Consider the following 27,127-nt stretch of genomic DNA (forward strand, 5'->3'; position numbering starts at 1 on the left):
GTAGCAGAATTGCCAACAGTCCTAAGATTCATCTCTAGTGACATTCACTTAGGCCCAAAAAGAGTTCTGAATTAGTGGCTGATAACAGAAGGAAGCTTATTAGTGAAGTCAGTATTCCTTGCACATTGGGAAAACCAATGCCTTCATCTTTAGCCTTCACAAAAACTTTGCCTCATGAGTGATTCTGCATCCACCCCAGACCATTGTCTCATCCTAAACTAGATTGTTCACAACCTGGTAGCCAATTAATGTTGAACTGAACTTCCAACCCTATATTCTCAGCATCACAAACATTATGCCCAGACCTTATACAAGGGTCTGTAATGTGTTAACAGTTCCAGGGGGGATACCTCAAATTGGTAATCTCCTGGATTGGGGAGGATGAACTGGCTCCCCTTCTTTATTCACCCACCACCTGTTTTTGTTGCAACAATGTTAATTTAAAAACGGATCCCTTCCCTTGTGGAAAACTTTCTGCTAGACCCAAATGAGCTTATATTTTAATAGGAGCCAATTTAACAAGGCTTTTTTGAGTTAACAAAGAGCGTGTTTATTAATAACTAGCAGATAAAGTAAAACTCACCCTAGTCCCAGAGTACCGTAGGGTTGCTGTGTCATTAGAAGCAGGCAGCTGGTAATGGTTTAATATGAGGGTCACCAAACCTCAGGTAAAGATCAAGATGATGAGACCTTCATGTTGGCCTCAGCCAGTGCAGGAATTGAACCTACACAGTTGGTGTCACTCTGCATTGCAAACCAGTTGCCAGCTAACTGAGCTAACAAACACTGGCCCACCCCCATTACCAACAGAACACAGACACAGATTAAAACTAAAATGTGAGTCCACAAAGATTAAAAAATAATTAAAATATACAAGCCTGACTGTGAATTGTTTGCAAAGAGCAAGTTGTTGAACTTTGCTGTAATTAAAGTGGAGGTTGCTAGTAGTGTTGACTTTATTAATTGAACAGTTGGTTTCACAAACCTTAGCTTTTCAAATTTGTGGAGATTCTGTAGTTCTGATTCCTTTCAACTGTGATTGAATTTCAGTATCCAGGCTGAAGGAGTTTCGTTATCCTGTTTTCCATTCATCTAGCTGCTAGCTAGCTAAGTTGTAGTGCCCAGAATTAGACAGGATTTTTACCTGCAAAACAGGGGTTCCCTGAGGATAGTTTTTTGACTGTGACCTTTACGGCATTCTAATACTCTAACCCAGGTTGGTGCATGTGATAAGGTTCAGCCCCTCTAGCACACTTGCATACAGTTGAAACTGTCGTCCAACCCAATGTTAAAATGTTAGCTCTGATTTCTCTCCACAGTTGCTTCCAGACCTGCCGATCTTTTCCAGCAATTTCTGTTTCTGTTTCTGATTTACAGCACCTGCAGTCTTTTTAATTTTATTTGTAACATCGGTTCTTGTGTGTTCTTCAAAAGAGGAAGTTGCAAAGTGTCTGCAGTTTGGGACATAATCCACAAGGGGTTGCTTGCTATTGAGCTGTGAGTCATCAGCCCCTCATTATCTTTGTAATCTCTCAAAGCCACAGTCTAGTCTGCTGCACCCCACTGCCGCCACTGCTAGCTGTCTTGAAGGGTTGTTGTTTGAAGTTGCCCTTGAACCTGTAGGTGTGACAGTCTGTGGGGTTGCTCTCTCTCTCTCCAGACATTTAATTTACATTCATAGCTGTATTTGGCTGTATGTGCCACCTTTTTTAAAGAAGGAATTACAATTCAAAAATCTCCACAGTAATCCGGGATTCTGACCTGATTCAAAAGAGCAAGTTCACCCACTAATTCTCATCCATTCTTATCTAATTTTCAAATACAAGTACTCCATCACTGTCCTGACTGCCCTTCCATGCTCTACCCTTGTTAAATTTGCCCCATCTACCTTGCAGGGTACCCCACCACACTCCCAGAACAAAATCTGACTTTTTGGCCTAGTTTTCACAGATCAGATGTGAGAGGTCATGAAGTGTCCTGTCCCTGTGCTCCAGGCCTAGAAATGAAAGTCCGAGACTGAGTTTCTTATCACCCTTGAGCCCTATGTACTGTTTCACCCACACGTTAAAATTCTCATACTCGTGTTTAAAGCCTTCTACAGTCTTAGTCCTCAGTAACTCATCAACCTTCTGTAGCCTGACAAGCCTCCTGGAGCACTGTGTTCCTCCAGTTCTAGCCTGTTGTATATCTCCCATTCCATTCATTTCACCATTGGCAGTTGTTACTTTCAGCTGACCATCCATCCTCAAACCTATTTTAGTCTCCTACCTCCTTTCGTGTAAGATATTGTTAACTCTTTAATTGAGTTTTTAAGTCACTCTCCTATTATCTCCTTCCTTGCAAATTCTGTCTGATTATACTCTTAAGTAGTGCTTTATGACAGTTTAGAAAGTTAAAGACATTAAGTAATTGTACACTAGTGTTGCAGTCTTACCAATAACATCGCTCCACAACGATAGTACTGTTTTCCTAGGAGTAGCTGATGTTATTGTTAAGAGGCTTGAACAAATGCAAGGATGCCTGTAAAAAAGCATTGGGTGTATTATTGACAGAAGAATGGTAACAATACCTGGTAAAGTTGAGATTTCTCAGTTTTTTTTTAAGAGTGTAAAGAATATGTATCAAGATAAAAACAAGAAATTGAATGAAAACCTGAAAGAACTGCGGATGCTGTAAAGCATGAACAAAAACAGAAGTTGCTGGAAAAGCTCAGCAGGTCTGGCAGCATCTGTGGAAAAAAAAAGCAGAATTAACGTTTCGGGTCCGGTGACCATTCCTCAGGATTGAATTAACCTCGGTAGAAATATTATTGGATAGAGCCATAGTTTAGTATTGGCAAATTTTTGAATTTTTTTGTGGTAGACCAAGCAGCCTGATGGTGTCATAAATGATGAATGCTCTGTCTCTTAAACTGCACCATGTGAAACATTATCAGCAGCTTTCCACTGGTGGATATAATTTAAGATCTTGGAGAGCTGTTGCATAAGTAAATGTTTTTTTGCTGTTTAACTCTTGCCACAAACTTTCCCACGTGTTCTGATTTATCCTAGCTTTGCTTTAACAGGAAATGCTGAAGGATTGTTTAGGTCAGACTTTGGATGAGAAAAATCATTTGCAGAACCACCTGATAAAACTTGAACAAAAAGCACTTAACACATCCAGTTCCAAAAACCAGCAAGTTGAAGGTGAGTTTGTCTGTATGAGCCTTTTGTTAACTCAGTAAATTTGCATGCTTTGAATGTGTAGACTTTGTGAAATAATGTGTACTTTGAAAGGGAAAGCTTGTTTTATGATTAAAAACTAACCAGTTTGCAAACTGCACAGTGCCTAAACCTTGACCTTCCTGCACCAACAAGTTAGGAAAAGAATTCAAATGTAACAAATGTATTAACACAGGTTCACAGGGATTAGGTAACCTTTTTCTTCCATCCAGAGAATTCAGGTGACCTCAGGGGCTTTATTGGAGGTTTTGTAATTAGCAGAAGAGTGATTGCGATCATTAAATGTTCCTTATCTTTGTGCACCCTGGCTAATCTATGGTCAATTGATCAGACTCTTATTCTTGAATCAATCTTGAGCTCAAGTCCAGAACTCCCCATAATCCAGTGCTGCACCAGCAGAAGTGGCATGTTCCAGATGATGTATTAACGTAACGTGTAATTTCTGTTTTTGCATATTTAGAGCTGCAGAACCATAACCAGAAGTTGCAATGTGAGATTGATAATCTGAAACACAAAGCCCAGTGTTACACCAAAGTCCAGGAACTGGTTGACAAGCTCCAGGAAAGCCACAGGTAACGGCACTTTGAGTAGGGCATTCATTTGCAATCACAACCATTTTGAATCCTGTTAATGTACCAAAAGGAAGTGACCTTTTTCAAATCTTTTCCAAAAGTGAGCATCGGATTGCATCCTTTGTCTTGGGGAAATTTGCATAATATGATGGCTTCCCTTTTGCGACGACATCTCCACACTAACTTTCCCACTCTTCACTACGTCCTTTAGCATCAGTGCATCATCCAATTTTCTCTAGGGACCAGTACTCCCCCTCCCCATCATGACATGTGGAAGAAATCCTCTTAATGAGCATCTGCCTCAATCCCAATTAGACCCCTCAAGCCTTGGAGGGATTATAAGTATTTAATCTACTGCCTTCTTTCCGGGAGTAAATTAAGGTCTAATCCATTATGTGGTGACACAGAGGGATTCCATAGATTATAAAGCCACACAGGTGTACAACATGGAAACAGGCATTAATCCCATATTCCTCCAAAGTTTTCCTGTCCATTTTCCCTTCCAAATGTCTTTAAAATATTGTAATTGTACCTGCATCCTCCATTTCCTCTAGCAGTTCATTCCATTTATGCACAACCCACTGTGTGTAGACATTGCCCCTTAGGTCCCTTTTCGATCTTTCCACTGTCACTTTAAATCTATGTCCTCTTGTTTTGGACTCCCATACTCTGGGGAAAAGACTTTGGCTATTCATCTCATTTGTGACACTCATGATTTTGTAAACTTCCATAAGGTCGCCCCTCAGCCACCTCCTGTTCAGGGGAATAACGTCCCAGCCTAACCAGCCTCTACTTCTAACTGAAACCTTCCGGTCTCGGTGACATCCTTGTTAATCCTTTTTGCACCTTCTCCAGTTTAGTGACATCCTTCCTGTAACAGAGTGACCAGAATTTTGCACAGTAGTCCAAATGTGGCTTTGGCAATGTCTTGTACAGCTGTAACACGACACCCCAACTCCTGTACTCGATGCTCTGACCAACAAAGGCATGTGTGCCAAACGTTTTCTTCACCACCTTCTACCTGTGATACCACTTTCCAGGAACCATGTATCTGCATCCCAAAATCTCTCTGTTTGACAACACCCCCTAGCGGCCTACCATTCCTTGCATTTAGGAGGATGAGAGGGGATCTGATTGAGATGTACTAGATAATTAAAGGATTGGACAATCTGGAGGCAGGAAGCATGTTTCCGTTGATGGGGAAGTCCAGAACCAGAGGACACAGTTTAAAAATAAGGGGTAGGCCCTTTAGAACAGAGTTGAGGAGAAACTTCTTCACCCAGAGAGTGGTGGATATATGGAATGCTGTGCCCCAGAAGGCAATGGAGGCCAACTCTCTGGATACTTTGAAGAAAGAGATAGATAGAGCTCTTAAAGATAGTTGAATCAAGGGTTATGGGGATAAGGCAGGAACAGGATACTGATTGTGGATGATCAGCCATGATCATAATGAATGGTGGTGCTGGCTCGAAGGGCCGAATGGCCTACTCCTGCACCTATTGTCTCTTGTCCATTATCTATTGTCTATTAACTGTGTAAGTCCTGCCCTGGTTTATCTCACCAAAATGCTACATCTTGCATTATCTGAATTAAGCTCCATCTGCCATTCCTCAGTCCACAGGCCCAATTGGTCAAGATCACATTGTATTCCTAGATAAGCTACTTCACTGCCCATTATACCACCAATTTTGGTGTCATCCACTAACTTACTAATCATGACCCCTATATTCTCAACCAAATTATTTATACAAATGACAAACAACAGTAGACCTAGCACCGATACATGTAGCACACCACTGATTACAGGCCTCCAGCCTGAGAAAGAAACTTGCACCACCGTGTCTCCTACTGTCAAGCCAATTATGTCTCCAAGTGGCGATCTCTCCCTGGATCCCATGTGAGTTAACCTTACTAAACAGTCTACCATGCAGCACTTTGCTAAAGTCCATGTAGACAATGCCTACTACACTGCCTTCATTTATCTTCTTTGTCACCCTTTCAAAAAAACTCAATCAAATCTGTGAGACATAATTTCCCATGCAAGAAGCTATGCTGACTATCCCTAATCAGTCCTTTTCTTTACAAATGCATGAAGATCCTGTCTCTCAGAATCCCCTCCAACAACTTACCCACCACTGATGTTAGCCTCGCCAGTCTGTAATTCCCTGGCTTTTCCTTGCAGCCTTTCTTAAATAATGGCACATTAGCCACCCTCCAGTCGACCAGCAAATCACCAGCAACTGCTGATGATAACAAATATCTCCACTAGGCTACCTGCAATTTCTTCTCTAGTTTCCAACAATGTCCTGGGATACACTAGGTCAGAACCAGGGATTTTTCTACCTTCGTTTGTTTTAAGACCCCTTTTTTCATAATGTGGACTTTTTTCAAGATATCGTTTTTTACTTCTCCAAGTTCCATATTACCACCACCCAAGACATTTTTCCATCCCCACCCTTGTCTGCCTTCTGGAGAGACCACTCTCTCCGTGACTCCCTTGTCCGTTCCACACTCCCCTCCAACTCCACCACACCCGGAACCTTCCCCTGCAGCTGCAGGAAGTGCTACACTTGCCCCCACACCTCCTCTCTCACCCCCATCCCAGGCCCCAAGATGATTTTCCATATTAAGCAGATGTTCACCTACACATCTGCCAATGTGGTATACTGTATCCATTGTACCCGGTGTGGCTTCCTCTACATTGGGGAAACCAAGCGGAGGCTTGGGGACTGCTTTGCAGGACACCTCCGCTCGGTTCGCAATAAACAACTGCACCTCCCAGTCGCGAACCATTTTAACTCACCCTCCCATTCCTTAGACGACATGTCCATCCTGGGCCTTCTACAGTACCACTATGATGCCACCCGAAAGTTGCAGGAACAGCAACTCATATTCTGCTTGGGAACCCTGCAGCTCAATGGTATCAATGTGGACTTCACAAGCTTGAAAATCTCCTCTTCCCCCACTGCATCCCAAAAATAGCCCAGTTCATCCCCCCCCCCGACTGCTTCCCCAAACCAGCCCAGCTCGTCCCCGCCTCCCTAACCTGTTCTTCATCTCACCTATCCCCTCCTCCCACCTCAAGCCGCACCTCCATTTCCAACCTACTAAACTCATCCCGCCTCCTTGACCTGCCCATCCTCCCCGGACTGACCTTTCTCCTCTCCACTTCCCCGCCTATACTCCCCTCTCCACCTATCTTCTCCTCTATCCATCTTCGGTCCGCCTCCCCCTCTCTCCCTATTTATTTCAGAACCCTGTCCCCATCCCCCTCTCTGATGAAGGGTCAAGGCCTGAAACGTTAGCTTTTGTGCTCCTGAGATGCTGCTTGGCCTGCTGTGTTCATCCAGCTTCACACTTTGTTATCCATGTCATTCCATGTCTTTTTCCACAGTAAATACTGGTGGGAAGTGTTCATTGAGGGCCTCACCCATCTATTGTAACTTGACACACAGATAAACCTGTTGACCTTTAAGGGGCCTTATCCTCTCCCTCGTTACTCTTTTGCCCTTAAGATACTTGCAAAATCTCTTTTTGATTTTGCTTTACCTTGTCTGCCAAAGCTATCTCATATACCCTTTGAGCCCTCCTGGCTTCCCTCTTAAGTGTACTCCTACACCCCCTATACTCAAGAGATTCAGTTAATCCCAGCTACCTATACTTGACATATGCTTCCTTCTTTTTCTCTATATTTTGAGTGATCCATTGTTCTCTATTCCTACCAAACTTGCCCTTCACACTAACGGGCACATGCTGGCCCTGAATTCTCATTATCTTGCTTTGGAAAGCCTCCCACTTATGAAATGTCCCTTTATCTGTAAATAGCCTGCCCCCAATCAACTTTTGAAAGCTCTTGCCTATTACCATCAAACTGGCCTTGCCCCAGTTAGAACTTTAACTTGTGGACCACACCTATCCTTTTCCATAACTATTTTGAAACTAATAGAATTATGGTCATTGGTCCCAAAGTGTTGTCCCACAAACATCTCAGCTACTTGCCCTGCCCTGTTTCCCAAGAGGAGGTCAGGTTTTGCCCCTTCTTGAGTAGGGCCATCGACATGATGACTGAGAATGTTTTTCTGACGACATCTAACAAATTCTACCCAGCCAAACCTTTGACCTATGGCAATGCTAATCTGTATTTGTAAAGTTAAAATCCCCTATTATTACAGACCTATTAATCTTACAGCCACGATCTCCATAAGACATACGAGTGGAAGTAAGGTCATTCGGCCCATCGAGTCCACTCCGCCATTTAAATCTTGGCTGATGGGCATTTCAACTCCACTTCCCTGCACTCTCCCTGTAGCCCTTGATTCCTTGTGAGATCAAGAATTTATCGATGTCTGCCTTGAAGGCATCTAACGTCCCGCCCTCCACTGCACTCCGTGGCAATGAATTCCGCAAGCCCACCATTCTCTGACTGAAGAAATGTCTCCTCATTTCAGTTTTAAATTTACCCCCTCTAATTCTAAGGCTGTGCCCACGGGTCCTAGTCTCCCCGCCTAACGGAAACAACTTCCCAGCGTTCACCCTTTCTAAGCCATACGTTATCTTGTAAGTTTCTATTAGATCTCCCCTCAACCTTCTAAACTCTAATGAATGCAACCCCAGGATCCTTAGCCGTTCATCCTAAGTTAAACCTACCATTCCAGGGATCATCCGTGTGAATCTCCACTCGACACGCTCTAGGACTAGTATGTCCTCCCTGAGGTGTGGGGCCCAGAATTGCACACAGTATTCTAAATGGGGCCTAACTAGAACTTTATAAAGTCTCAGAAGCACATCACTGCTTTTATATTCCAACCCTCTTGAGATAAACAACAACATTACACTCGCTTTCTACATCACGGACTATACCTGCAAGTTAACTTCTGGAGAATCCTGGACCAACACTCCCAGATCCCTTTGTACTTTTGCTTTACGAATTTTCTCACCGGTTAGAAAATAGCCCATGCCTGTATTCTTTTTTCCAAAGTGCAAAACCTTGCATTTGCTCACATTGAATTTCATCAGCCATTTCCTGGACCACTCTCCTAAACGGTCTAAATCTTTCTGCAGCCTCCCCACCTCCTCAGTACTACCTGCCTGTTCACTTATCTTCGTATCATCGGCAAACTTTGCCAGAATGCCCCCAGCCCCTTCATCCAGATCATTAATTTATAAAGTGAACAGCTGCGGCCCCAACACTGAACCCTGTGGGACACCACTTGTCACCGGTTGCCATTCTGAAAAAGAGCCTTTTATCCCAACTCTCTGCCTTCTCTCAGACAGCCAATCCTCAATCCATGCCAGTAGTACACCTCAAATACCATGGGCCCTCACCTTGCTCAGCAGCCTCCCGTGAGGCACCTTATCAAAGGCCTTTTGGAAGTCTAGATAGATAACATCTACTGGGTTTCCCTGGTCCAACCTACTTGTTACCTCTTCAAAGAATTCTAACAGGTTTGTCAGGCATGATCTCCCCTTACTAAATCCATGCTGACATGTTCTAATCTGACCCTGCACTTCCAGGAATTTAGAAATCTCATCCTTAACAATGAATTCTAGAATTTTACCAACAACCGAAGTTAGGCTAATAGGCCTATAATTTTCCATCTTTTGCTGTGATCCTTTCTTAAACAAGGGGGTTACAACAGCAATTTTCCATCCATACTTGCTCTTTAATTTCCCACTGACTGTTGAGGGGCCTATAGTACAATTCCATCCAAGTGATCACCCACTTCTTCTTTCTCAGTTCCACCTATATAGCCTCATTGGATGATCCACCAGGAATATCCTCACTAAGTACTGCTGTGACATTTTCCCTCATCCAAGATATCACTCTACTCCTCTCTTGCCTCCCCTCTATCCTTCCCATGGCATCTGTACCATGGAACATTGAGTTGACAGTCCTATCCCTCCCTCAACCATGTTTCTGTAATAGCCATGACACCCCATTTCCATGTACCCATCCATACCCTGAGTTCACCTGCCTTACCTGCAAGGTGTTTTGTATTGAAATAAATGCAGCATAATTCATTGGTCTTCCTCATTCCCTGCTGTGCTGTTACCTACCTGCCTTGTTTACTTAACTTGCTCTATTTAGGTTCTGTGCTCGCCTCAACCTTCTGTTTTATCTCACAACTGTTTAGGGTCCCAAACCCCTGCGAGACTCATTTAAATCCTCCCAAATAGCTCCAGCAAATCTCCACACCAGGATATTGGTTCCTCCTCCAGTTCAGGTGCAGCTCATTCCTCTTATACAGGTCACCGCTGCCCCGGAAAAGATCTCAATTATCCAAATTATCTGAACCCTGCCTCCTGCACCAGCCCCGTGCCATGCATTCATCTGCACAATCCTCCTTTTCCTACTCTCACTAATACATAGCACTGGGAGTAATCCAGCGATTACAATCCTTGAGGTCTGGCTTTTTAAACTCCTGCCTAATTTTCTACGTACTCTCTGCAGGACTCAGCCCTTTTTTCTATCTATGTCATTGGTACCAATGTATACAATGACCACCGGCTGCTCACACTCCCCTTTAAGAATTTGCTGCAACCACTCGGTGATGTCCTAGACCCTGGCACCAGGGAGCCATCACACCTTCCTGGAGACTCTCACAGCACCACACCAATACCTGTCTGTGCTCCTGACTGGTGTCCCCGATTGTAATTGCTCGCTTGGACTTTGTTTCTGCTGCAAAGCACGGTATCACAGTCGTGGTGCCACAGACCTGACTGCTGCTGCTATTTTCCCCTGACAAGTTACCTCCCTTAACAATATCTAAAGCAGTACGCTTACTTGAGAGAGGGATAGCTGCAGGAGACACCTGCACTACCTGCCTGCCTCACCTGGTGATTATCGACCTGACTGAACTTGTGATGTGACCACCTTCCTGAAGCTACTATCTACACAATCTATACCTCCTAACCATGTACAATTTCTGCTCCAACTGATTAATGCAGTCTGAGAGGAGTAGCAGCAGTACATATTTCCTGCATTTAGGGATAGCATAGGGAACTTGTGTGTGGAGCCTGAGGAGGTAGGGGAAGCCCTAAATGAGTTTTTTGCTTCTGTCTTTACGAAAGAAACGAACTTTGTCGTGAATGAAACCTTTGAAGAGCAGGTGTGCATGCTGGAATGGATAGAGATAGACGAAGCTGATGTGCTGAAAATTTTGTCAAACATTAAGATTGACAAGTCGCCAGGCCCGGATCAGATTTGTCCTCGGCTGCTTTGGGAAGCGAGAAATGCAATTGCTTCGCCACTTGCGAAGATCTTTGCATCCTCGCTCTCCACTGGAGTCGTACCTGAGGACTGGAGAGAGGCAAATGTAATTCCTCTCTTCAAGAAAGGAAATAGGGAAATCCCCGGCAATTATCGACCGCTAAGTCTCACGTCTGTCGTCTGCAAGGTGTTAGAAAGGATTCTGAGGGATAAGATTTATGACCATCTGGAAGAGCATGGCTTGATCAAATACAGTCAACACGGCTTTGTGAGGGGTAGGTCATGCCTTACAAACCTTATTGAGTTTTTTGAGGATGTGACTAGAAAAGTTGATGAGGGTCGAGCTGTGGATGTGGTGTATATGGACTTCAGTAAGGCATTTGATAAGGTTCCCCATGGTAGGCTCATTCAGAAGGTCAGGAGGAATGGGATACAGGGGAACTTAGCTGCTTGGATACAGAATTGGCTGGCCAACAGAAGACAGCGAGTGGTTGTAGAAGGCAAATATTCTGCCTGGAAGTCAGTGGTCAGTGGGGTTCCACAGGGCTCTGTCCTTGGGCCTCTACTGTTTGTAATTTTTATTAATGACTTGGACGAGGGGATTGAAGGATAGGTCAGCAAGTTTGCAGACGACACAAAGGTCGGAGGTGTCGTTGACAGTGTAGAGGGCTGTTGTAGGCTGCAGCGGGACATTGACAGGATGCAGAGATGGGCTGAGAGGTGGCAGATGGAGTTCAACCTGGATAAATGCGAGGTGATGCATTTTGGAAGGTCGAATTTGAAAGCTGAGTACAGGATTAAGGATAGGATTCTTGGCAGGGTGGAGGAACAGAGGGATCTTGGTGTGCAGATACATAGATCCCTTAAAATGGCCACCCAAGTGGACAGGGTTGTTAAGAAAGCATATGGTGTTTTGGCTTTCATTAACAGGGGGATTGAGTTTAAGAGTCGTGAGGTCTTGTTGCAGCTCTATAAAACTTTGGTTAGACCACACTTGGAATACTGCGTCCAGTTCTGGGCGCCCTATTATAGGAAAGATGTGGATGCTTTGGAGAGGGTTCAGAGGAGGTTTACCAGGATGCTGCCTGGACTGGAGGGCTTATCTTATGAAGAGAGGTTGACTGAGCTCGGTCTCTTTTCATTGGAGAAAAGGAGGAGGAGAGGGGACCTAATTGAGGTATACAAGATAATGAGAGGCATAGATAGAGTTGATAGCCAGAGACTATTTCCCAGGGCAGAAATGGCTAGCACGAGGGGTCATAGTTTTAAGCTGGTTGGTGGAAAGTATAGAGGGGATGTCAGAGGCAGGTTCTTTACGCAGAGAGTTGTGAGAGCATGGAATGCGTTGCCAGCAGCAGTTGTGGAAGCAAGGTCATTGGGGTCATTTAAGAGACTGCTGGACATGTATATGGTCACAGAAATTTGAGGGTGCATACATGAGGATCAATGGTCGGCACAACATTGTGGGCTGAAGGGCCTGTTCTGTGCTGTACTGTTCTATGTTCTATGTTCTATATACTCGCCAGGATGTTCAGTTGCTCCCTCATCTCCAACATGTGACAGGGGGACCATACCACTCCACTGACTTTATTTTTTTTAAACTGAATCTTTAAGGGTTAGAAACTTTAAGAAACTTTTTAAAAATAAATAAACCAAATAAGTCCCTACCCTTGCTTGAACAAATACTTACAAAGTAATAATTTGCAACTATCCACCAGGACTTGCTCACCAATCAGCTATTTCCATTGGTCCCGCTCACTGTCAGAACCGTTACACCTGGTCTAATCCTGCCCCCACTGGACCTGTGGAAGTAGTAAGGGAAAGGGCAATGTCTCCCTCCCCAACTTCCCTCAACTCCCACACACCTCAACCACCAGCATTTCACTCCCTGCAGTGAACACTCCATTGTGTTGTTACCAAATATTTCACCTCTTTAAGGTTATCCATTTGTTATTTGTCTTCTCCACGCACACCTCCATCCCATGCTCCCGCCAAAGGAGATGTGGCTGTTGTACTCCCTGAGGGATGCACATAAATTGAATGAATGTTCATCTCACAAGAGAGAATCTAACCATCGTCCATTGACATTCAGTGGCATCCCCATTGCTTAACACCTTATGATGACATCGTGGAGGCTACCATTGACCAGAAACTGAACTGAACTAGTCACATAAGTACTGTGGCCAGAAAAGTAGTCAGAGGCTAGGAAGCCTGCATCAAATAACTCAACATCTTGATTCCCCAAAACCTGTCCACAATCTATAAGGCAGAAGTTAGGACTGAGATCAAATGCCCTTCACTTGCCTGAATGAATGCTCATCTAACAGCACTCAAGAAGCTTCACAGCAACCCAGAGAAAGAAGGCCACTTGATTTGCACCAGATCCATAAACATTTACTTACTCCAACACCAATGCACAGTAGCAACAGTGTGTACCATCTACAAGATGCATTGCAGCAATTCATAAATGATCCTTGGAGTGCCTCTTTCAAAACCACAACCATTACAACCCAGAAGGACAAGGGCAGCAGTTAACTGTGGACATCACCACCTGCAAGTTCCCCTCTGCTACTCACCGTCCTAACTTGAAAGCATATTGCTGTTCCTTCAGTGTTTCTGGGTCAAAATCCTGAAGCTCCCTCCCTATCAGTACTGAGGGTATACATACACTAAATGGGCTGCAGAAATTCAAGAAAACATCTCATTGCCATCTTCTCAAGGGCAATTAAGGATGGGAAATAAATTCTGGCCTAGTTGACAAAGCCCATATAGCATGAATGCATTTTTTTTAAAATCACAAGCGTCCCAATGTAAAGGTAAAACAATATTTATGTTATGTGAGAGGAGAGTGCTGTTTGCTTGCCAAATGGACTCTGGTAGAGTTGTTGCCATGGAAGATGTGCCACTTAACTGATAACTAACAGTAATTGCCAAGGTGGTTTAAATTTTAACCAGGCAAGCTGACTATAATTGATCAAGGCATTGCTGTCAGGCTGGTGTAGAGGCGATTGAGGGAGCAAATGGAATCCTGGTAGGAAATGGATTTGACCATGGGCTGGGAGGCCCCTTAGTCAGGCTTAAAGAGTCTGGTTGAGGAGAGAAACCCCCCCACCCCAACCATCTTCATCAACCCACCAAGGAGGGCTGACAGGTTGGATATTTGGCTTGGGCTTCTGCTGCCTTTAGCTAAATTCCAATGGTGAAAGCATCAGTTGTCTTACAATGGCATCATGTGGACCAAAGGCATGAGACTGTTCCTGCCACTGGTAAAATTAAAACAGGCAGGTAAGTGGCATGCACAGTGTCCTTAGGTTTTATATGCCCTTTCCTTCAAAATTATATAAGCTATAAGGAGAGGTTGGACAAACTTGGATTATTTTCGTTAGCGCTTTGAAGGCTGAGGGATGACCTGTTAGCAGGATTTAAAATGATGAAAGTCATGGAGAAGGTGGATTCAGAGTCTTTCTGAATCGAAATATGAAGTACTAGGAAATATTAAATACTAGTATTAAACACTAAATAATAGGTTTACAGTGAGAGGGGAAAAATTTAAACAAGATGTGCAAGGAAAGTTTTTTTATTTCCAGGTGCCCGGAATGCACTGCCAGTTGAAGAGGTAGAAGCAGATGTGATAACAATGTTTAAGAGGCATTGAGACACGTGAATAGGCAGGCAATAGAGGCACACAGAATATGTGGAGGTAGACAGGGTTAGTTTAGAATGGCATCATGGTCAGCACAGACGTGCTGTGCCGAAGGGCCTGTTCCCGTGCTGCACTGTTCTTTGGCTTCAACTGAACGCTTCTGAACTTAGTGTTTCATTCTCTAAGATCCTCAGGTTCCTCTGCTTATCTACAAGTCTTATCGATGAGATTTTAATCTGAGGACCCATTTGGAGGAGTATAAACATTCATGTGGGATTGCCAATGGAACATGCAGTATTTTCCCAACATTCTGATCATCTTCCCTCTCTGTGGCTGCACTTCACACAGCAATTGAGGGAAATTATGCAGGGAGCTGATAGCTTTAAAATACGGATATTGAAAAATAATAGATTAGAAATTGAAATCTAAATTCATAAAAATTCTGTCAGAATAAGTACTATATATTTGCATGACTACACCTTGCAAAAATTTAGCTTTTCTAGGGAAAGTCCAACCAATTGGCATAGCCCATTGAGTATGTTTGAGAACAGATTTAGTATTGTTAATAGAGTGCGTAAGTGAGTACTTACCAGTAAACTGCCAATACGCAATACATATACAAATCTGGAAGTGTTGAATCCAGCAAGATCCTTTTCATTTATTGATACTTGCACACTGAAGGTAAGTTATTCATATGGCAGTGCTGTTGATGATTATCTAAGAGTACTAATGGCTTTGAATCATGTAGAACTAGACAAGTAGATGTTATGAACTCTCAACAAATAGTTTGCAGTATCCAGGCGTATTTGCTTAGAGAGGTGGTTCTAAAGAACGCTGAAAATGTACTTCAGCATGCTAATTCAGTATTGAAGTGTTAATGACTCTTCATGCTTTTAACGCCATTGATGGATAAATTTGCATCAGCTCTCACATTATCATTATCAAAAACAAGCATGCAGGTACAATAGGCAGTGAAGAAAGCTAATGCCATGCTGGCCTTCACAACAAGAGGAATTGAGTATAGGAGCAGAGAGGTCCTTCTGCAGCTGTACAGGGCCCTGGTGAGACCACACCTGGAGTATTGTGTGCAGTTTTGATCTCCAAATTTGAGGAAGGACATTCTTGCCATTGAGGGAGTGCAGCATAGGTTCTCGAGGTTAATTCTCGGAATGGCAGGACTATCATACGTTAAAAGATTGGAGCGACTGGGCTTGTATATACTTGAGTTTAGAAGATGAGAGGGGACCTGATTGAGACGTACAAGATTATTAAGGGATTGGACATTCTGGAGGCAGGGAGCATGTTCCCGCTGAAGGATGAGTCCAGAACAAGAGGACACAGTTTAAAAATAAGGGGTAGGCCATTTAGAACAGAGTTGAGGAAAAACTTCTTTACCCAGAGAGTGGTGGATAAAAGGAATGCTCTGCCCCAGAAGGCAGTCGAGGCCAAGTCTCTGGATACTTTCAAGAAAGAGATGGATAGAGCTCTTAAAGATAGTGGAATCAAGGGTTATGGGGATAAGGCAGGAACAGGATACTGATTGTGGATGATCAGCCATGATCATAATGAATGGTGGTGCTGGCTCAAAGGGCCGAATGCCCTATTCCTGCACCTATTGTCTATTGACTGTTGTCTATTTGCAGGAAGCTAATTCTGTACCCTGAATAGAATAACTCAGTAGTAGGTGTTGTACATGATTATTACTAGGTGTCAAGTGTAACCTACTTATAATTTATAGGACCTCTGCCATAGAAACAGCTATTTTCTAATTGATCTGTTCCATCTTATTAATTTTGATAATTTTTCTTGCATTAAAGAAACAATACCAGTAATTCCTCCTGCGTTCCCTCCTCACAACAACCAAGACGGTGACTTGGTGGTAATGCAGAACTCCAGCCTAATAGAGGACATAGGTTCGAATCCCACCATGTCAGATGGTGAAATTTGAATTCAGTAAAATATCTAGAATTAAAAACTAACCTAATGGTCACCATGAAACCATGTCAGTTGTCCTAAAAAGCATGTGGTTCACTAATAATATCCTTTAGGGAAGGACATCTGTCTTCACCTGGTTTGGCAATTGCAGACCCATAGCGAATGTGGTTGAGACTGCTGCCTCTGAAATGGCATTGAGACAAATCAGTTCAAGGGCAACACGGGACCAATAACAAATGCTGGCTTTGCCAGCGACACCTGTGTCCTATGCAAGAATAAAGAAAACATATTCTTAACCAGGGGAATAGACAAGCAATCTAATTCCAGCCAACTTCTTTGCTCTGAGCTTCTGATTCCAAATACGCCTTCTAGAAAATTGTAGGCACCAGTCTGTTACCCACCAATCTGTAATACATGATGTTAATACTGAACCTCCCATAACCTTTTCCTTGGTACTAAGTCATTCTGCATAGTACATCACTGACAAAGGTTATTTTGATATTAATAAGGCAATTAGCAAATAAATAAATGCCTGACTTTTGTTTAATGAATGCATTTTTTCAGATTATGCTGTTAATCCTCTCGAATTTTATCTTCATCTTTTCTTGCCCCTCTCTAAGATCCCATCACCTGAAACTGTGCCTCCCTCTTTTTATTCCTCCCCTCCACCCTGACTTCTTTTCCAAGATATGGAAATGTAGTAGTGGTAGTGAAGATTCAAAAATTCACATCCAACCTCTTCAGGTGATCACAACCAGCTCAGAAGACCACATTGATCACGCTTAAATTAATCTTTAAATCATTTTTGCTCCCGCTGGCCCAGCAAAGAACTACTTCATTTCCCTTTGGAGGCATAAAGTTTACTGTCACTAACAATACAAACTCTTCAGAGGTTCACTCCTCTCTGGGCAAAGTAGAAACTGTCTATCATCTACCTTATTCCTGCTCTTGTCAGTCATGGCTCACTTGGAATCTCTTTACATTTGAGTTACAAGATTGTGGATTTGAGTCCTCCTCCCGACCTGAACCACAGGTATCCAGGCTGATACTGAAGGACTACTGCATTATTGGAGGTGTCATTTTATAGATGAGCTGTTGGACTATAGTTGCATCTACTTTCTGAGGTGGACATAAAAGATCCCAATAATTTGAAGAAGAGCGTGGAAATTATCACTAGCGTTCTCGCGAATATATATCTATCAATAAATATTACAAAAACAGATGATCTGGACACTATCATATTGCTTTTGTGACAGCTCACTGTCCAGAAATTAGCTTCCCGGTTTCAATTACAACAGTGACCCACACTTCAAAAATATTTACTTGTCGATAAAGAACTTTGGAACATTCTAAAGTCATGAAAGGCATCGTAGTAACACAAACCTTTTCCCTCAGGTGTAGTTTACCAACATGTCCGTTGTCCCTCCCTACTCTGTCAAACTATCTATTAATAACCTTCTTGATATTTTATATACCTCTATCCAATCCCTTCTAAATCTGCTCTTGTCATTTTTAATCTCTGTTAATTTGCAAGGACTCAGCCAGGAATTAATAGTAATAGGCACACACTTTGAACAAAACATACCCTGCCAAGGTAAATATAATAAAACTCCTCCAATCATTACCCTGTGTTGAATTTAAAAGTACAGTTCTCGGAATTGATCATGTTGCCTTAACTAAGCAGAAAGAAATTGAGATCAACCCATTATGAAACTTTGAATTGAAGGAAGCAGCCACACAGGTGAGGCCTACCTCTTCAGAGAGATTTTTAAACTGTGTTTTCTGAAAAATGTCATTGTACTTTCAAAGAAGAAGAAGGGAGTTCTCCCCGATGTCCTGGTGAACATTTATCCTTAATTCTACTTTTTAAAATTTAATTCACTGATCTTTCTGATCAATCCGTTTGGTGATGTTATTACACATGTCTGGAGCAGGTGGGCCTTAAACCCAGGCCTCTGTGGTCCAGTGGTACTACCACTCTGCCACAAGAGGGCCCCAAAATGAACTTGAATTCCAGCAAGGTGGGAATCGAACTCAGGCCCCCAGAGTACAACTGGAACTCTGGATTAACAAGCCAGCGTTAAACCAGTAGGCCATCACCTCCCCCAGATTCACTTTTTTCTTTCTTATATATGTGTATTTTCTAATCAACCTATTCAGAGAAGTTATGACACAACACCCAGCTGGCTCAGATGGAGGGACACAAGAGCCCTTCTTAACCCAACTCTGAAGTAGACCAAGATAATAAAATGTGAGGCTGGATGAACACAGCAGGCCAAGCAGCATCTCAGGAGCACAAAAGCTGACGTTTCGGGCCTAGACCCTTCATCAGAAACGTCAGCTTTTGTGCTCCTGAGATGCTGCTTGGCCTGCTGTGTTCATCCAGCCTCACATTTTATTATCTTGGAATCTCCAGCATCTGCAGTTCCCATTATCTCTGAAGTAGACCATCTGATTATTATCAGCTATTCGCAAACTTGTACACAGATTGGCTGCTGTGTTTCCTGTGTTACCACCATGACGACTACAGTAAATACCTCATTGGCTGTAGTGGTTTGGACATTCTGAGATTGCTAAAAGTGCATTGCAAGCCTTTCTCTTTGCTCCCGAGTACTCTACTCACAATTGGCTGCTCAATGAGCAATGGTATTTGCACACTTACACGTTCCAGAAAAGATGATATCATCTAAGTAGATTACTTCATCTATGGTAAAACAGCTGAAAAATACAGTTGGGATAGATGTAAATAAACACTCACTGAACTGGTGCATGCTTTCAGTGCAGTATAATAGTGATATTTGTATTGAGTTTTTGATTGTGTGCATGTTATGAAGGTTACTTCATCCTCATCCTCCAGTCGACTAGAACCCATAAGTACAAATTAGAAAGCCAAACTCCTCCCAAAAATCTACAAGATCTAGCAGAATGCTTCCAAGGCCCTACACCCTTTTCCTTACTAAACCCATCCACACTGTATCCCATATCTCCTTTTTGATCCAACACAAGACATCATCTGCCTACTTCCTCCCTCCACACCTGCACTGATGTCCACTCCAAAGTTCCTTCCTTAGCAGCACATGTTCCAGTAACTTCCACATCACCACCTCCCTCCTAATGCTGGCAACCACTTGCAAAATATTTTGACGTCTGTCTTTGTCTTTGAACAGTTCAGTTGGAAAATTGAAGATAGAAATTAAGTACCTGTACAACAGCAAAGAGTCGGAATATTGGGAGAGATGTAAATGGAGGAGGAAACTGTGAATATGATCCAGAAAGAATGAATTGCTGAGTCAGCAAGAGAGAGACAAGAAAAATGTGGAAAACAAATGGAAGGGAATGAAGGGGAAGGAAGAAAAGAAACAATTTCAGGAAAAGTGCATACTTTACTGCCCTGAAATCAAGTAGTATATTACATAAACAGAAATGTAATTTCTCTCTCAGTGCCAGGGACCTGGGTTTGATTCCAGCTTTGGGCAACTATGTGGAATTTGCACATTCTCCTCGTGGGTTTCCTCCAGGTGCTCCTGTTCCCTCCCACAGTCCAAAGATGTGCAGGTTAGGTGGATTGGCTGTGTTAAATACACATTGCATCCAGGAATGTGCAGGTTAGGTGGGATAGCTATGGCAAATACAGGGTTACAGTAATAGGGTAGGGGTGTGTGTGAGTCTGGGTCTGGTAGGGATGCTGTTTGGAGGATTATTGTGGACTCAATGATCTGAATGGCTTGCTTCCCCACAGTAGGGATTCTATTCTCTATAAAGGGCTAGAGAAATTCAGCAAGTCTGGCAGCATCTGTGTAGAGAGAAGTGGAGTTAACTTTTTGAGGCCAGTGACCTCTCCAGAACTACATTCGCAGTTTGTTTTATTTTAGTATATGACATCACTTATGTTTATCCTAAATGTTGAGGAATATTACTCCATATAAATAATGAACTAAATTGCATTCATGTAAGCTAATGGTAAATGTGTAAATTGCAATGATTGAACATTGAAGGTCTTATTGGCTTGGATGGTATCAGTTTGGTTAGAATAAGGTATATCAAGGTTTGTATCGAACAAGGTGGACTGCGCTGTCAGCTGCAATGTAAGGAAGAAAAATCAAGAAACTTGATAAAATTCTGCAAGTCTTTCCATTGCTAGGAATTCACTGGTGTCAGGATTGCATAGATGTGGGTTATACAGGATTATAAAAAGATCTGTTATTGTTTAGCTGTCTCCAAGCAACCTTTCATAATATTAGCTCACAGTCACACTGTAAATGGTACTGTGAAGTAGTGTCCTACACATTCTTTGTTTTAATCTGCCACAGCCAACTTCTCACTTTGTTATTTTTGAGTCATGAATTCTGCATGGTAAATATGGATGTGTTGTGCATAGTAGCAGGCTCTGATCATTAGCTTAGTTTTTGTTTTAAATTGATAACTAACATGAGTATGTATGTTAAAATAATACTGCGGCTGGTATTTGCAACCTTAATTCAAAGCAAAGCAAAGGCAACAATTGCTGTCTTAATTGCAGGGTGCTGGTATGCACAAATGAGCACTTGTTGAGGGAGCTGAATGAAATGCGAGCAAGACACAAAGCAGAAGTCGATCAGTTGCATTGGAGCTACATTCAACTGAAAAAAACCATGGAGCCATCTCCCCGCAGTATGACTGCTTCAGCATCTGGATGCTTGCCATTGGGCAGAGAGATTAAAAGCCGCATGGAGTTAGAACATCAAAAACGCTGAAGGAAATTTCCCGGAAAAACTGAAATGTCTTACAAAGAACAAATGACAAAAACCCTGGGTGACTTCATGCTGTTTATTGAAAGCACCACTCTTTTTCTACCAATACAAGACTTACTGATGAACAGAGATGTGTCAAACTTGTCTGCTGTCTGTGCAAACAGTAGTATTTTTACAATTTTAACTAATTCAATGTCGGTTTAGGTCTGGTTCAGCATTTTGCAATTTCTCAATTCTTTTGCTAGTTTTCTCCTCCACTTATTTCCAAATGCCCTGAAGTTTGAACATAGTCCTCCAGAAGCCAATTACATATTTGATTGCTTAAAATATACTTTTACTTGTCTCTCCCTGAATAAGCAAGTGCAGAACCTCTCAGTCTGGACTTCTAATAGTTCACTAAACAAACAAATAGTTTGAAATCATGCCACGTAACTTTCCCTGTATTTGGTTTCCCTCAATGTGCGATGTTACATTGCTTTCATTCTCTGCCGCCTGCACATTTGAATCTGGAGTTAGGAAGTCAATCTACGGCATTAGTAACTTGAAACCTTTGTTTGGAAAAATCTCTGCTTTTATTAAGACTACTAAACATTTTAAAATACATCAGCATTAAGAAAATTTACTACTAACTTTGAAGAAGGTGAAAGAACAATTCTATGTCTTGAATTGCAAGACAAATATTATTATTTTACAATCCACTGAATATTTCAATGTATATATGGGTATTCACATGGTTTAGGCAGGTTGTTAGTTTGCAGAAATGAGCTGAAAGCTTCTTCCTAAATTTCTTATTCAAATAAAAATTCCACTGTTTTATTCAATTATGCATCTGCATGAAGCAAGTGCACTTTTAAGAGAAGCAAGAAAACTCAAAGATTTGTGTTAATATTAAAGGGCAGGTGGAACAGGCAGTTTGAGAATTTTTTGATGTGCATTCTAACTATAAAATAGAAGCTCCTATTCTTGTACTTTTGAGATGTAAACTAATTTTCTTAAAATTTTTATTTTCCTGTCTATGGTGGCCTTCCTCTTCGGTGGACCATCTACAGCCAATTACAGATGGCTCTGTCTCTGGTTCCACACCATATTGCCTTCCTAATGGCATTTGTAGCGAACTCTCATTACACCTCCCCTTCACTCAAATCTGTTTACAATAGGAGTTTCCAATTAAATCTTTGCTCTGCCTTTCTCTGTCATCTGCTCGACTGTTTAATAGTGAGACTGCTTATCTGGCAACCATATTAGATGAACAGAAATTTTCTCCAACTAAATATTTGGAATACCAAAGCCATTGCTTTCGGTTCCCCATCCAAACTCTATTTTCCATCTACCAAACCAATCCTTCTCCCGGGAAATTATGCAAGTTTAAAACACATTCTGTTCTCGACCTATTTGACGAAGAGATAAGTTTCTGAAGACACATTTAAAACTGCTTATTTCCACCATTAATCTAGGTCGATGATCCCTGCCTCAGTTTATCTGCAACTGAAAACCTTATCTATTACCACCAGACATGGCTACTCCAACACATCCTGGCAGATCTCCTACATCTACCCTGTGTAAACATGAAGTCATCTAAAAATCTGCACCCTCAATAACTCAACCAAGTCTCATTCACTTGTCACCCCTGTTGTTGCTAATTATATTGATCAGATCCTGCTTAAGCAATGTTTCGATGTTAAAATTGTGAACCTTTTTTTTAAATCCTCCAGGATCTCATTGCTGTTTATCTGCAGCCTCCTCCAGTTCCACAACTCTTTGAGATATCTATGTTCATCAGTTGAGGTATCTTGAGCATCCCTGATGTTAATTGCTCCGCAGGTGGATACAGTGCTTTCAGTTGCCTAAGCCCTGAGCCTTGGAATTCCGTCCTTACATCTTTCCTGCCTCTCTACATCCCATTCCTCATTTGAAATGCTGCTAAGAACCTACCATTTTGACCAAGCTTTTGAACATATGTTCCCAATATTTTATGTGACTGATGTCTTTTTGTTGTTTTGTAAAGCTCCTGTGATGTTACTTGAGATGTTTTATGTTTAAGGTACCTTGTATTTTATTCATGTAGGAAATTCCAACTAATTGATCACCTTTTAAAGTTTTCTAGCTTACTTTCACCATCTTTCCACATGAGCCACTAGCTAACTTCCAACATTCCTATTAAAGCTTCTGCCTAACTGTCATCACCATAACAGAAAGCCCAAAGGTCAATTAAGGAATGGAACTGGCAGCCCACAAGCTGCATTTGGCTCTCATTGCTACTTTATTTGCTTCCTTTCTGCAAGAAAACAAGCTGATTGATGTGAGGGGGAGCATAGGAGTAGCAGCAAAGAATGATGTGCCACAGCTGCCATATGCTGTCATAGTTTATACACATCAAATTCCTTCTCTGTAATTACTGTAGATTATGTGAACAGAGAAAGTAGACTGCATGAGAGAGAGCGAGGGAAACTAAGAGCTGGCCTTCTCCTGTTTTCATCCAATTCTCAATGACTAATTATAATGTGCTATCAATAGAAGTCAGTGCACCTACTAAATTCGTATGTGGGTTGGACATAGAGTGCAGGGAAATAATCCAATGTAAGCTTGCAGGGCAAAGAAATCTGTGGTCAGAGAATTACCTCTAAGTTAAAAATCACGCTGTTGCCATGCATGTATTTTTCATTCAATGACATGACTATTTCTAACAAAAACTAGCCTTATTCTGAAACCTGTCTCTGTTTAATTGAGTCCTACATTCAACTACCCAAGGGTATTTAAAAGCCACACCATTAAATAATTCCCAAAATGTTATTCTTACAGAAATGTCATTCCAAAGTGGAGCATTTCAATTTGAATATATCCTTGTGGAAAAGTTTCGGAAAGTCAGTATACACTAGGTCCAGTGACAATAAGCTATTTATTGTTTATAAATCCCTTTCCCGCAATGTTGTATTGTTGACTTTGGATGCACTGAAACATCCTGATCTAATGATACAGATAAACCACATTTGTCTACTACTTGTTCCAGGTGTTACATATCTTGTTTTGGATTAGATACAATTTTGGTAAATTAAAAAAATGGCTCAATGTTTTTTCAAGAAGTTTCAACCTGGCCTAAAGACTTGGGAAGTAGCTGTTTTGTATTTGTTTATTTAATGATTTTTTTTCCAATGATTAATTTATCAACAATTGAAATAATGTAAGAGTATTGCTGTGAGATTTGTATTGAGGTGAGGAATCTGTGATGCTTGGTTTTCAGTGTGATGAAAATAATTTGAATCTGCATAGAAAATCTGTGGGAGAGCAGATTCCAGTTTCAAGGAATTTACAATCCAGTCGCTTAGGACCCTCTTTTATAAGTATGGAATTTTAATGTGTTGAATCATAGTTAGTAGATTAACTGTTTCTATCCCAGGGTAAAATCCAAAGGCTTGACCATTGTCTATACAAATTTGGAAAGCTTTGCAACATTGAACTTTTATAATAAATGAAGTACTGGTACTACTGGCTAAGATTTCCTGGGCAAATACAGAGTTTTTAAATTATTTGTTTCATATTTTTGCACACGTTTGTCTTTTGAGAAATACTGGGCAAGCGTTGAAAAGGTTAGCTGGCTGATGGTCTCTTAATCAACCAGTCCTGGAATAGATCTTTGAAGCTAGAATTTCTAGATCAGAGATAGGGGCACCAACAACTGAGCCACACTACCAAAAGCAGCCTCATATAAATGATGCACCTAATGACAATAAATTACTATAACTATTAATTACTATTACGTACCCTTCAAAGTTGTCTTAACAGTGGAACTACTTTGAGGTTGTTAACTGTAAAGTTCCAGGAGTTTCACTTCTCATTGTTCAGCAGTACAGAACTTTGTTGTTGAAAAAGTACACATTTTGTCCAAACTTTTCATTTTGCACTTTTCAGGATAACTGACAAGAGTACAAATCAGAGGAAAAACCCAATTTGTATTGCATAAGAGGAGAGTGCTGATTGGTTGCCAAGTGGGTTCTGATTAATCGAGCCTTTGGTATTAAAAATGCACCAATCAATAATGATTTACAATTAACATCAACATAGTTTAAATGTTAAACCAGGTGATTGAGTTGGATTGGTTAGGGATTGACTTGAGAAATGAATCTATAAGTGACTCACCTAGATGGTTTGCTAAAACAGTTTGAAACTTTTATTTGAAATCTCATTTGCAAGAACCTCGGTGCCCTGAAGCCCAATTCAGAATCTATGTATTCCATGAAATAAAATGGTTAGGGTTAGATTACGAAGTGTATGTTCAAAGCTCCTTAGTGCCTCCATTGGGAAAGCTTCATTTTTTTTAAAAAAGTAACTGAGGAAATTGAGCATTTTCTCTGGTTCTCAGCGCAAAAGCAGCAAAGTTAGAAAGCTGTCTACATCCCCATGTAACTGCTTCAAAGTCAGGATAATTTGAATGCCTGACCTGATCTCAGATCTATTAAGACTTCTTGATGCTTCCAGTAGCAAACTAACAGAAAAAAGTGAGACTGTTAATGTAATCACATATTTATATGTCAGAAAGCCACTTAGCCAGCAGATGAACATAGAGGGTACATCTCTAAGTATTCACAAGTTGTTTCCTTTTTTATAATAAAAGAAGTAATTAATTAGTGTTTATATTTGTATACATATTGATTTTCTAAGTTTATGAATATCATTTTGACTGAGATATGTATGTTTTTATAAAGTAAATTAAATGTTCTTATGGAATGGTATTTATGATATTAAGTGTTTGATTCATCCCAAGTCTATTCATTGACACCTCTGAGTCAAATCCAAGTGGAGAGATTGAGCTGCTGCATTAAATAGCACCTAGTTACACATTTTGACTGGCCAAGCTGTAATGCTGCAGCACATACCAGTCTCCACCTCCAGGATTTTGTGTAGCTAAGAGCAACTGTTATAAAAACGACAAACAGCGCTGGCCCCAAAACAGATCCTTGCAGTACACCACTAGTAACTGAACTCCAGAATGAACATTTCCCAACAACCAACCCCCCCCGTCTTCTTCCAACTAGCCAATTTTTGATCCAAACCGCTAAATCATCCTCAATGCCATGACTCTGTATTTTATGCAATAGTCTACCGTGGGGAACCACGTCAACCGCTTTACCCTCATCCACCTGTTTGGTCACCTTCTCAAAGAACTCAGTAGGGTTTGTGAGGCATGACCTACCCTTCACAAAACAGTGTTGACTATCCCTAATCAAATTAATCCTTTCCAACACTTTACCCACAACCGAAGTAAGGCTCACTGGTCTGTCCTTCTTGAACAAGGGGACAACATTTGCTACCCTCCAGTCTTCTGGCACTATTCCTGAAGATAATGGCGACGTAAAGATCAAAGCCAAAGGCTCTGCCATCTTCTTCCTAGCTTCCCAGAAAATCCTAGGATACATCCCATCCAGCCCAGGGGACTAATCTAATTTCACACCTTCCAGAATTGCTAACACCTCCTCCTTGTGAACCTCAATCCCGTCTCGTCTTACAGCCTGTATCTCGGTATTCTGCTCGACAACATTGTCTTTTTCCTGTGTGAATACTGACAACAACTTTTCATTTAGCACCTCTCCTGTCTGTTCGGACTCCACGCACAACTTCCCACTACTGTCCTTGACTGGCCCTAATCTTTCTCTCGTCATTCTTTTGTTCCTGACATACCTATAGAAAGCTTTAGGGTTTTCCTTGATTCTACCTGCCAAAGACTTCTCATGTCCCCTCCTGGCTCCTCTTAGCTCTCTCTTTAGGTCCTTCCTGGCTAACTTATAATTCTCAAGCACCCTAACTGAGCCTTCACGCCTCAT

The 27,127-nt window shown here is 41.7% G+C and overlaps 1 protein-coding gene across 1 annotated transcript in view; it reads left to right on the forward strand.

The window, feature by feature from the left end:
• The window catches only part of cep72 (centrosomal protein 72), a 161,343-nt gene extending 135,358 nt beyond the window's left edge, over positions 1 to 25,985 (forward strand). The window contains exons 13-15 of the mRNA XM_048523216.2: positions 3,065 to 3,185; positions 3,682 to 3,793; positions 21,101 to 25,985. Coding sequence (XP_048379173.2) covers positions 3,065 to 3,185; positions 3,682 to 3,793; positions 21,101 to 21,314 — 447 coding nt within the window. The 3' untranslated portion in view covers positions 21,315 to 25,985. The remainder of the gene's footprint in view (positions 1 to 3,064; positions 3,186 to 3,681; positions 3,794 to 21,100) is intronic.
• Positions 25,986 to 27,127: the final 1,142 nt, after the last annotated feature.

The sequence above is a fragment of the Stegostoma tigrinum genome, chromosome 2, assembly GCF_030684315.1.
Source record: "Stegostoma tigrinum isolate sSteTig4 chromosome 2, sSteTig4.hap1, whole genome shotgun sequence".
In the NCBI taxonomy this organism is placed as follows: Eukaryota; Metazoa; Chordata; class Chondrichthyes; order Orectolobiformes; family Stegostomatidae; genus Stegostoma; species Stegostoma tigrinum.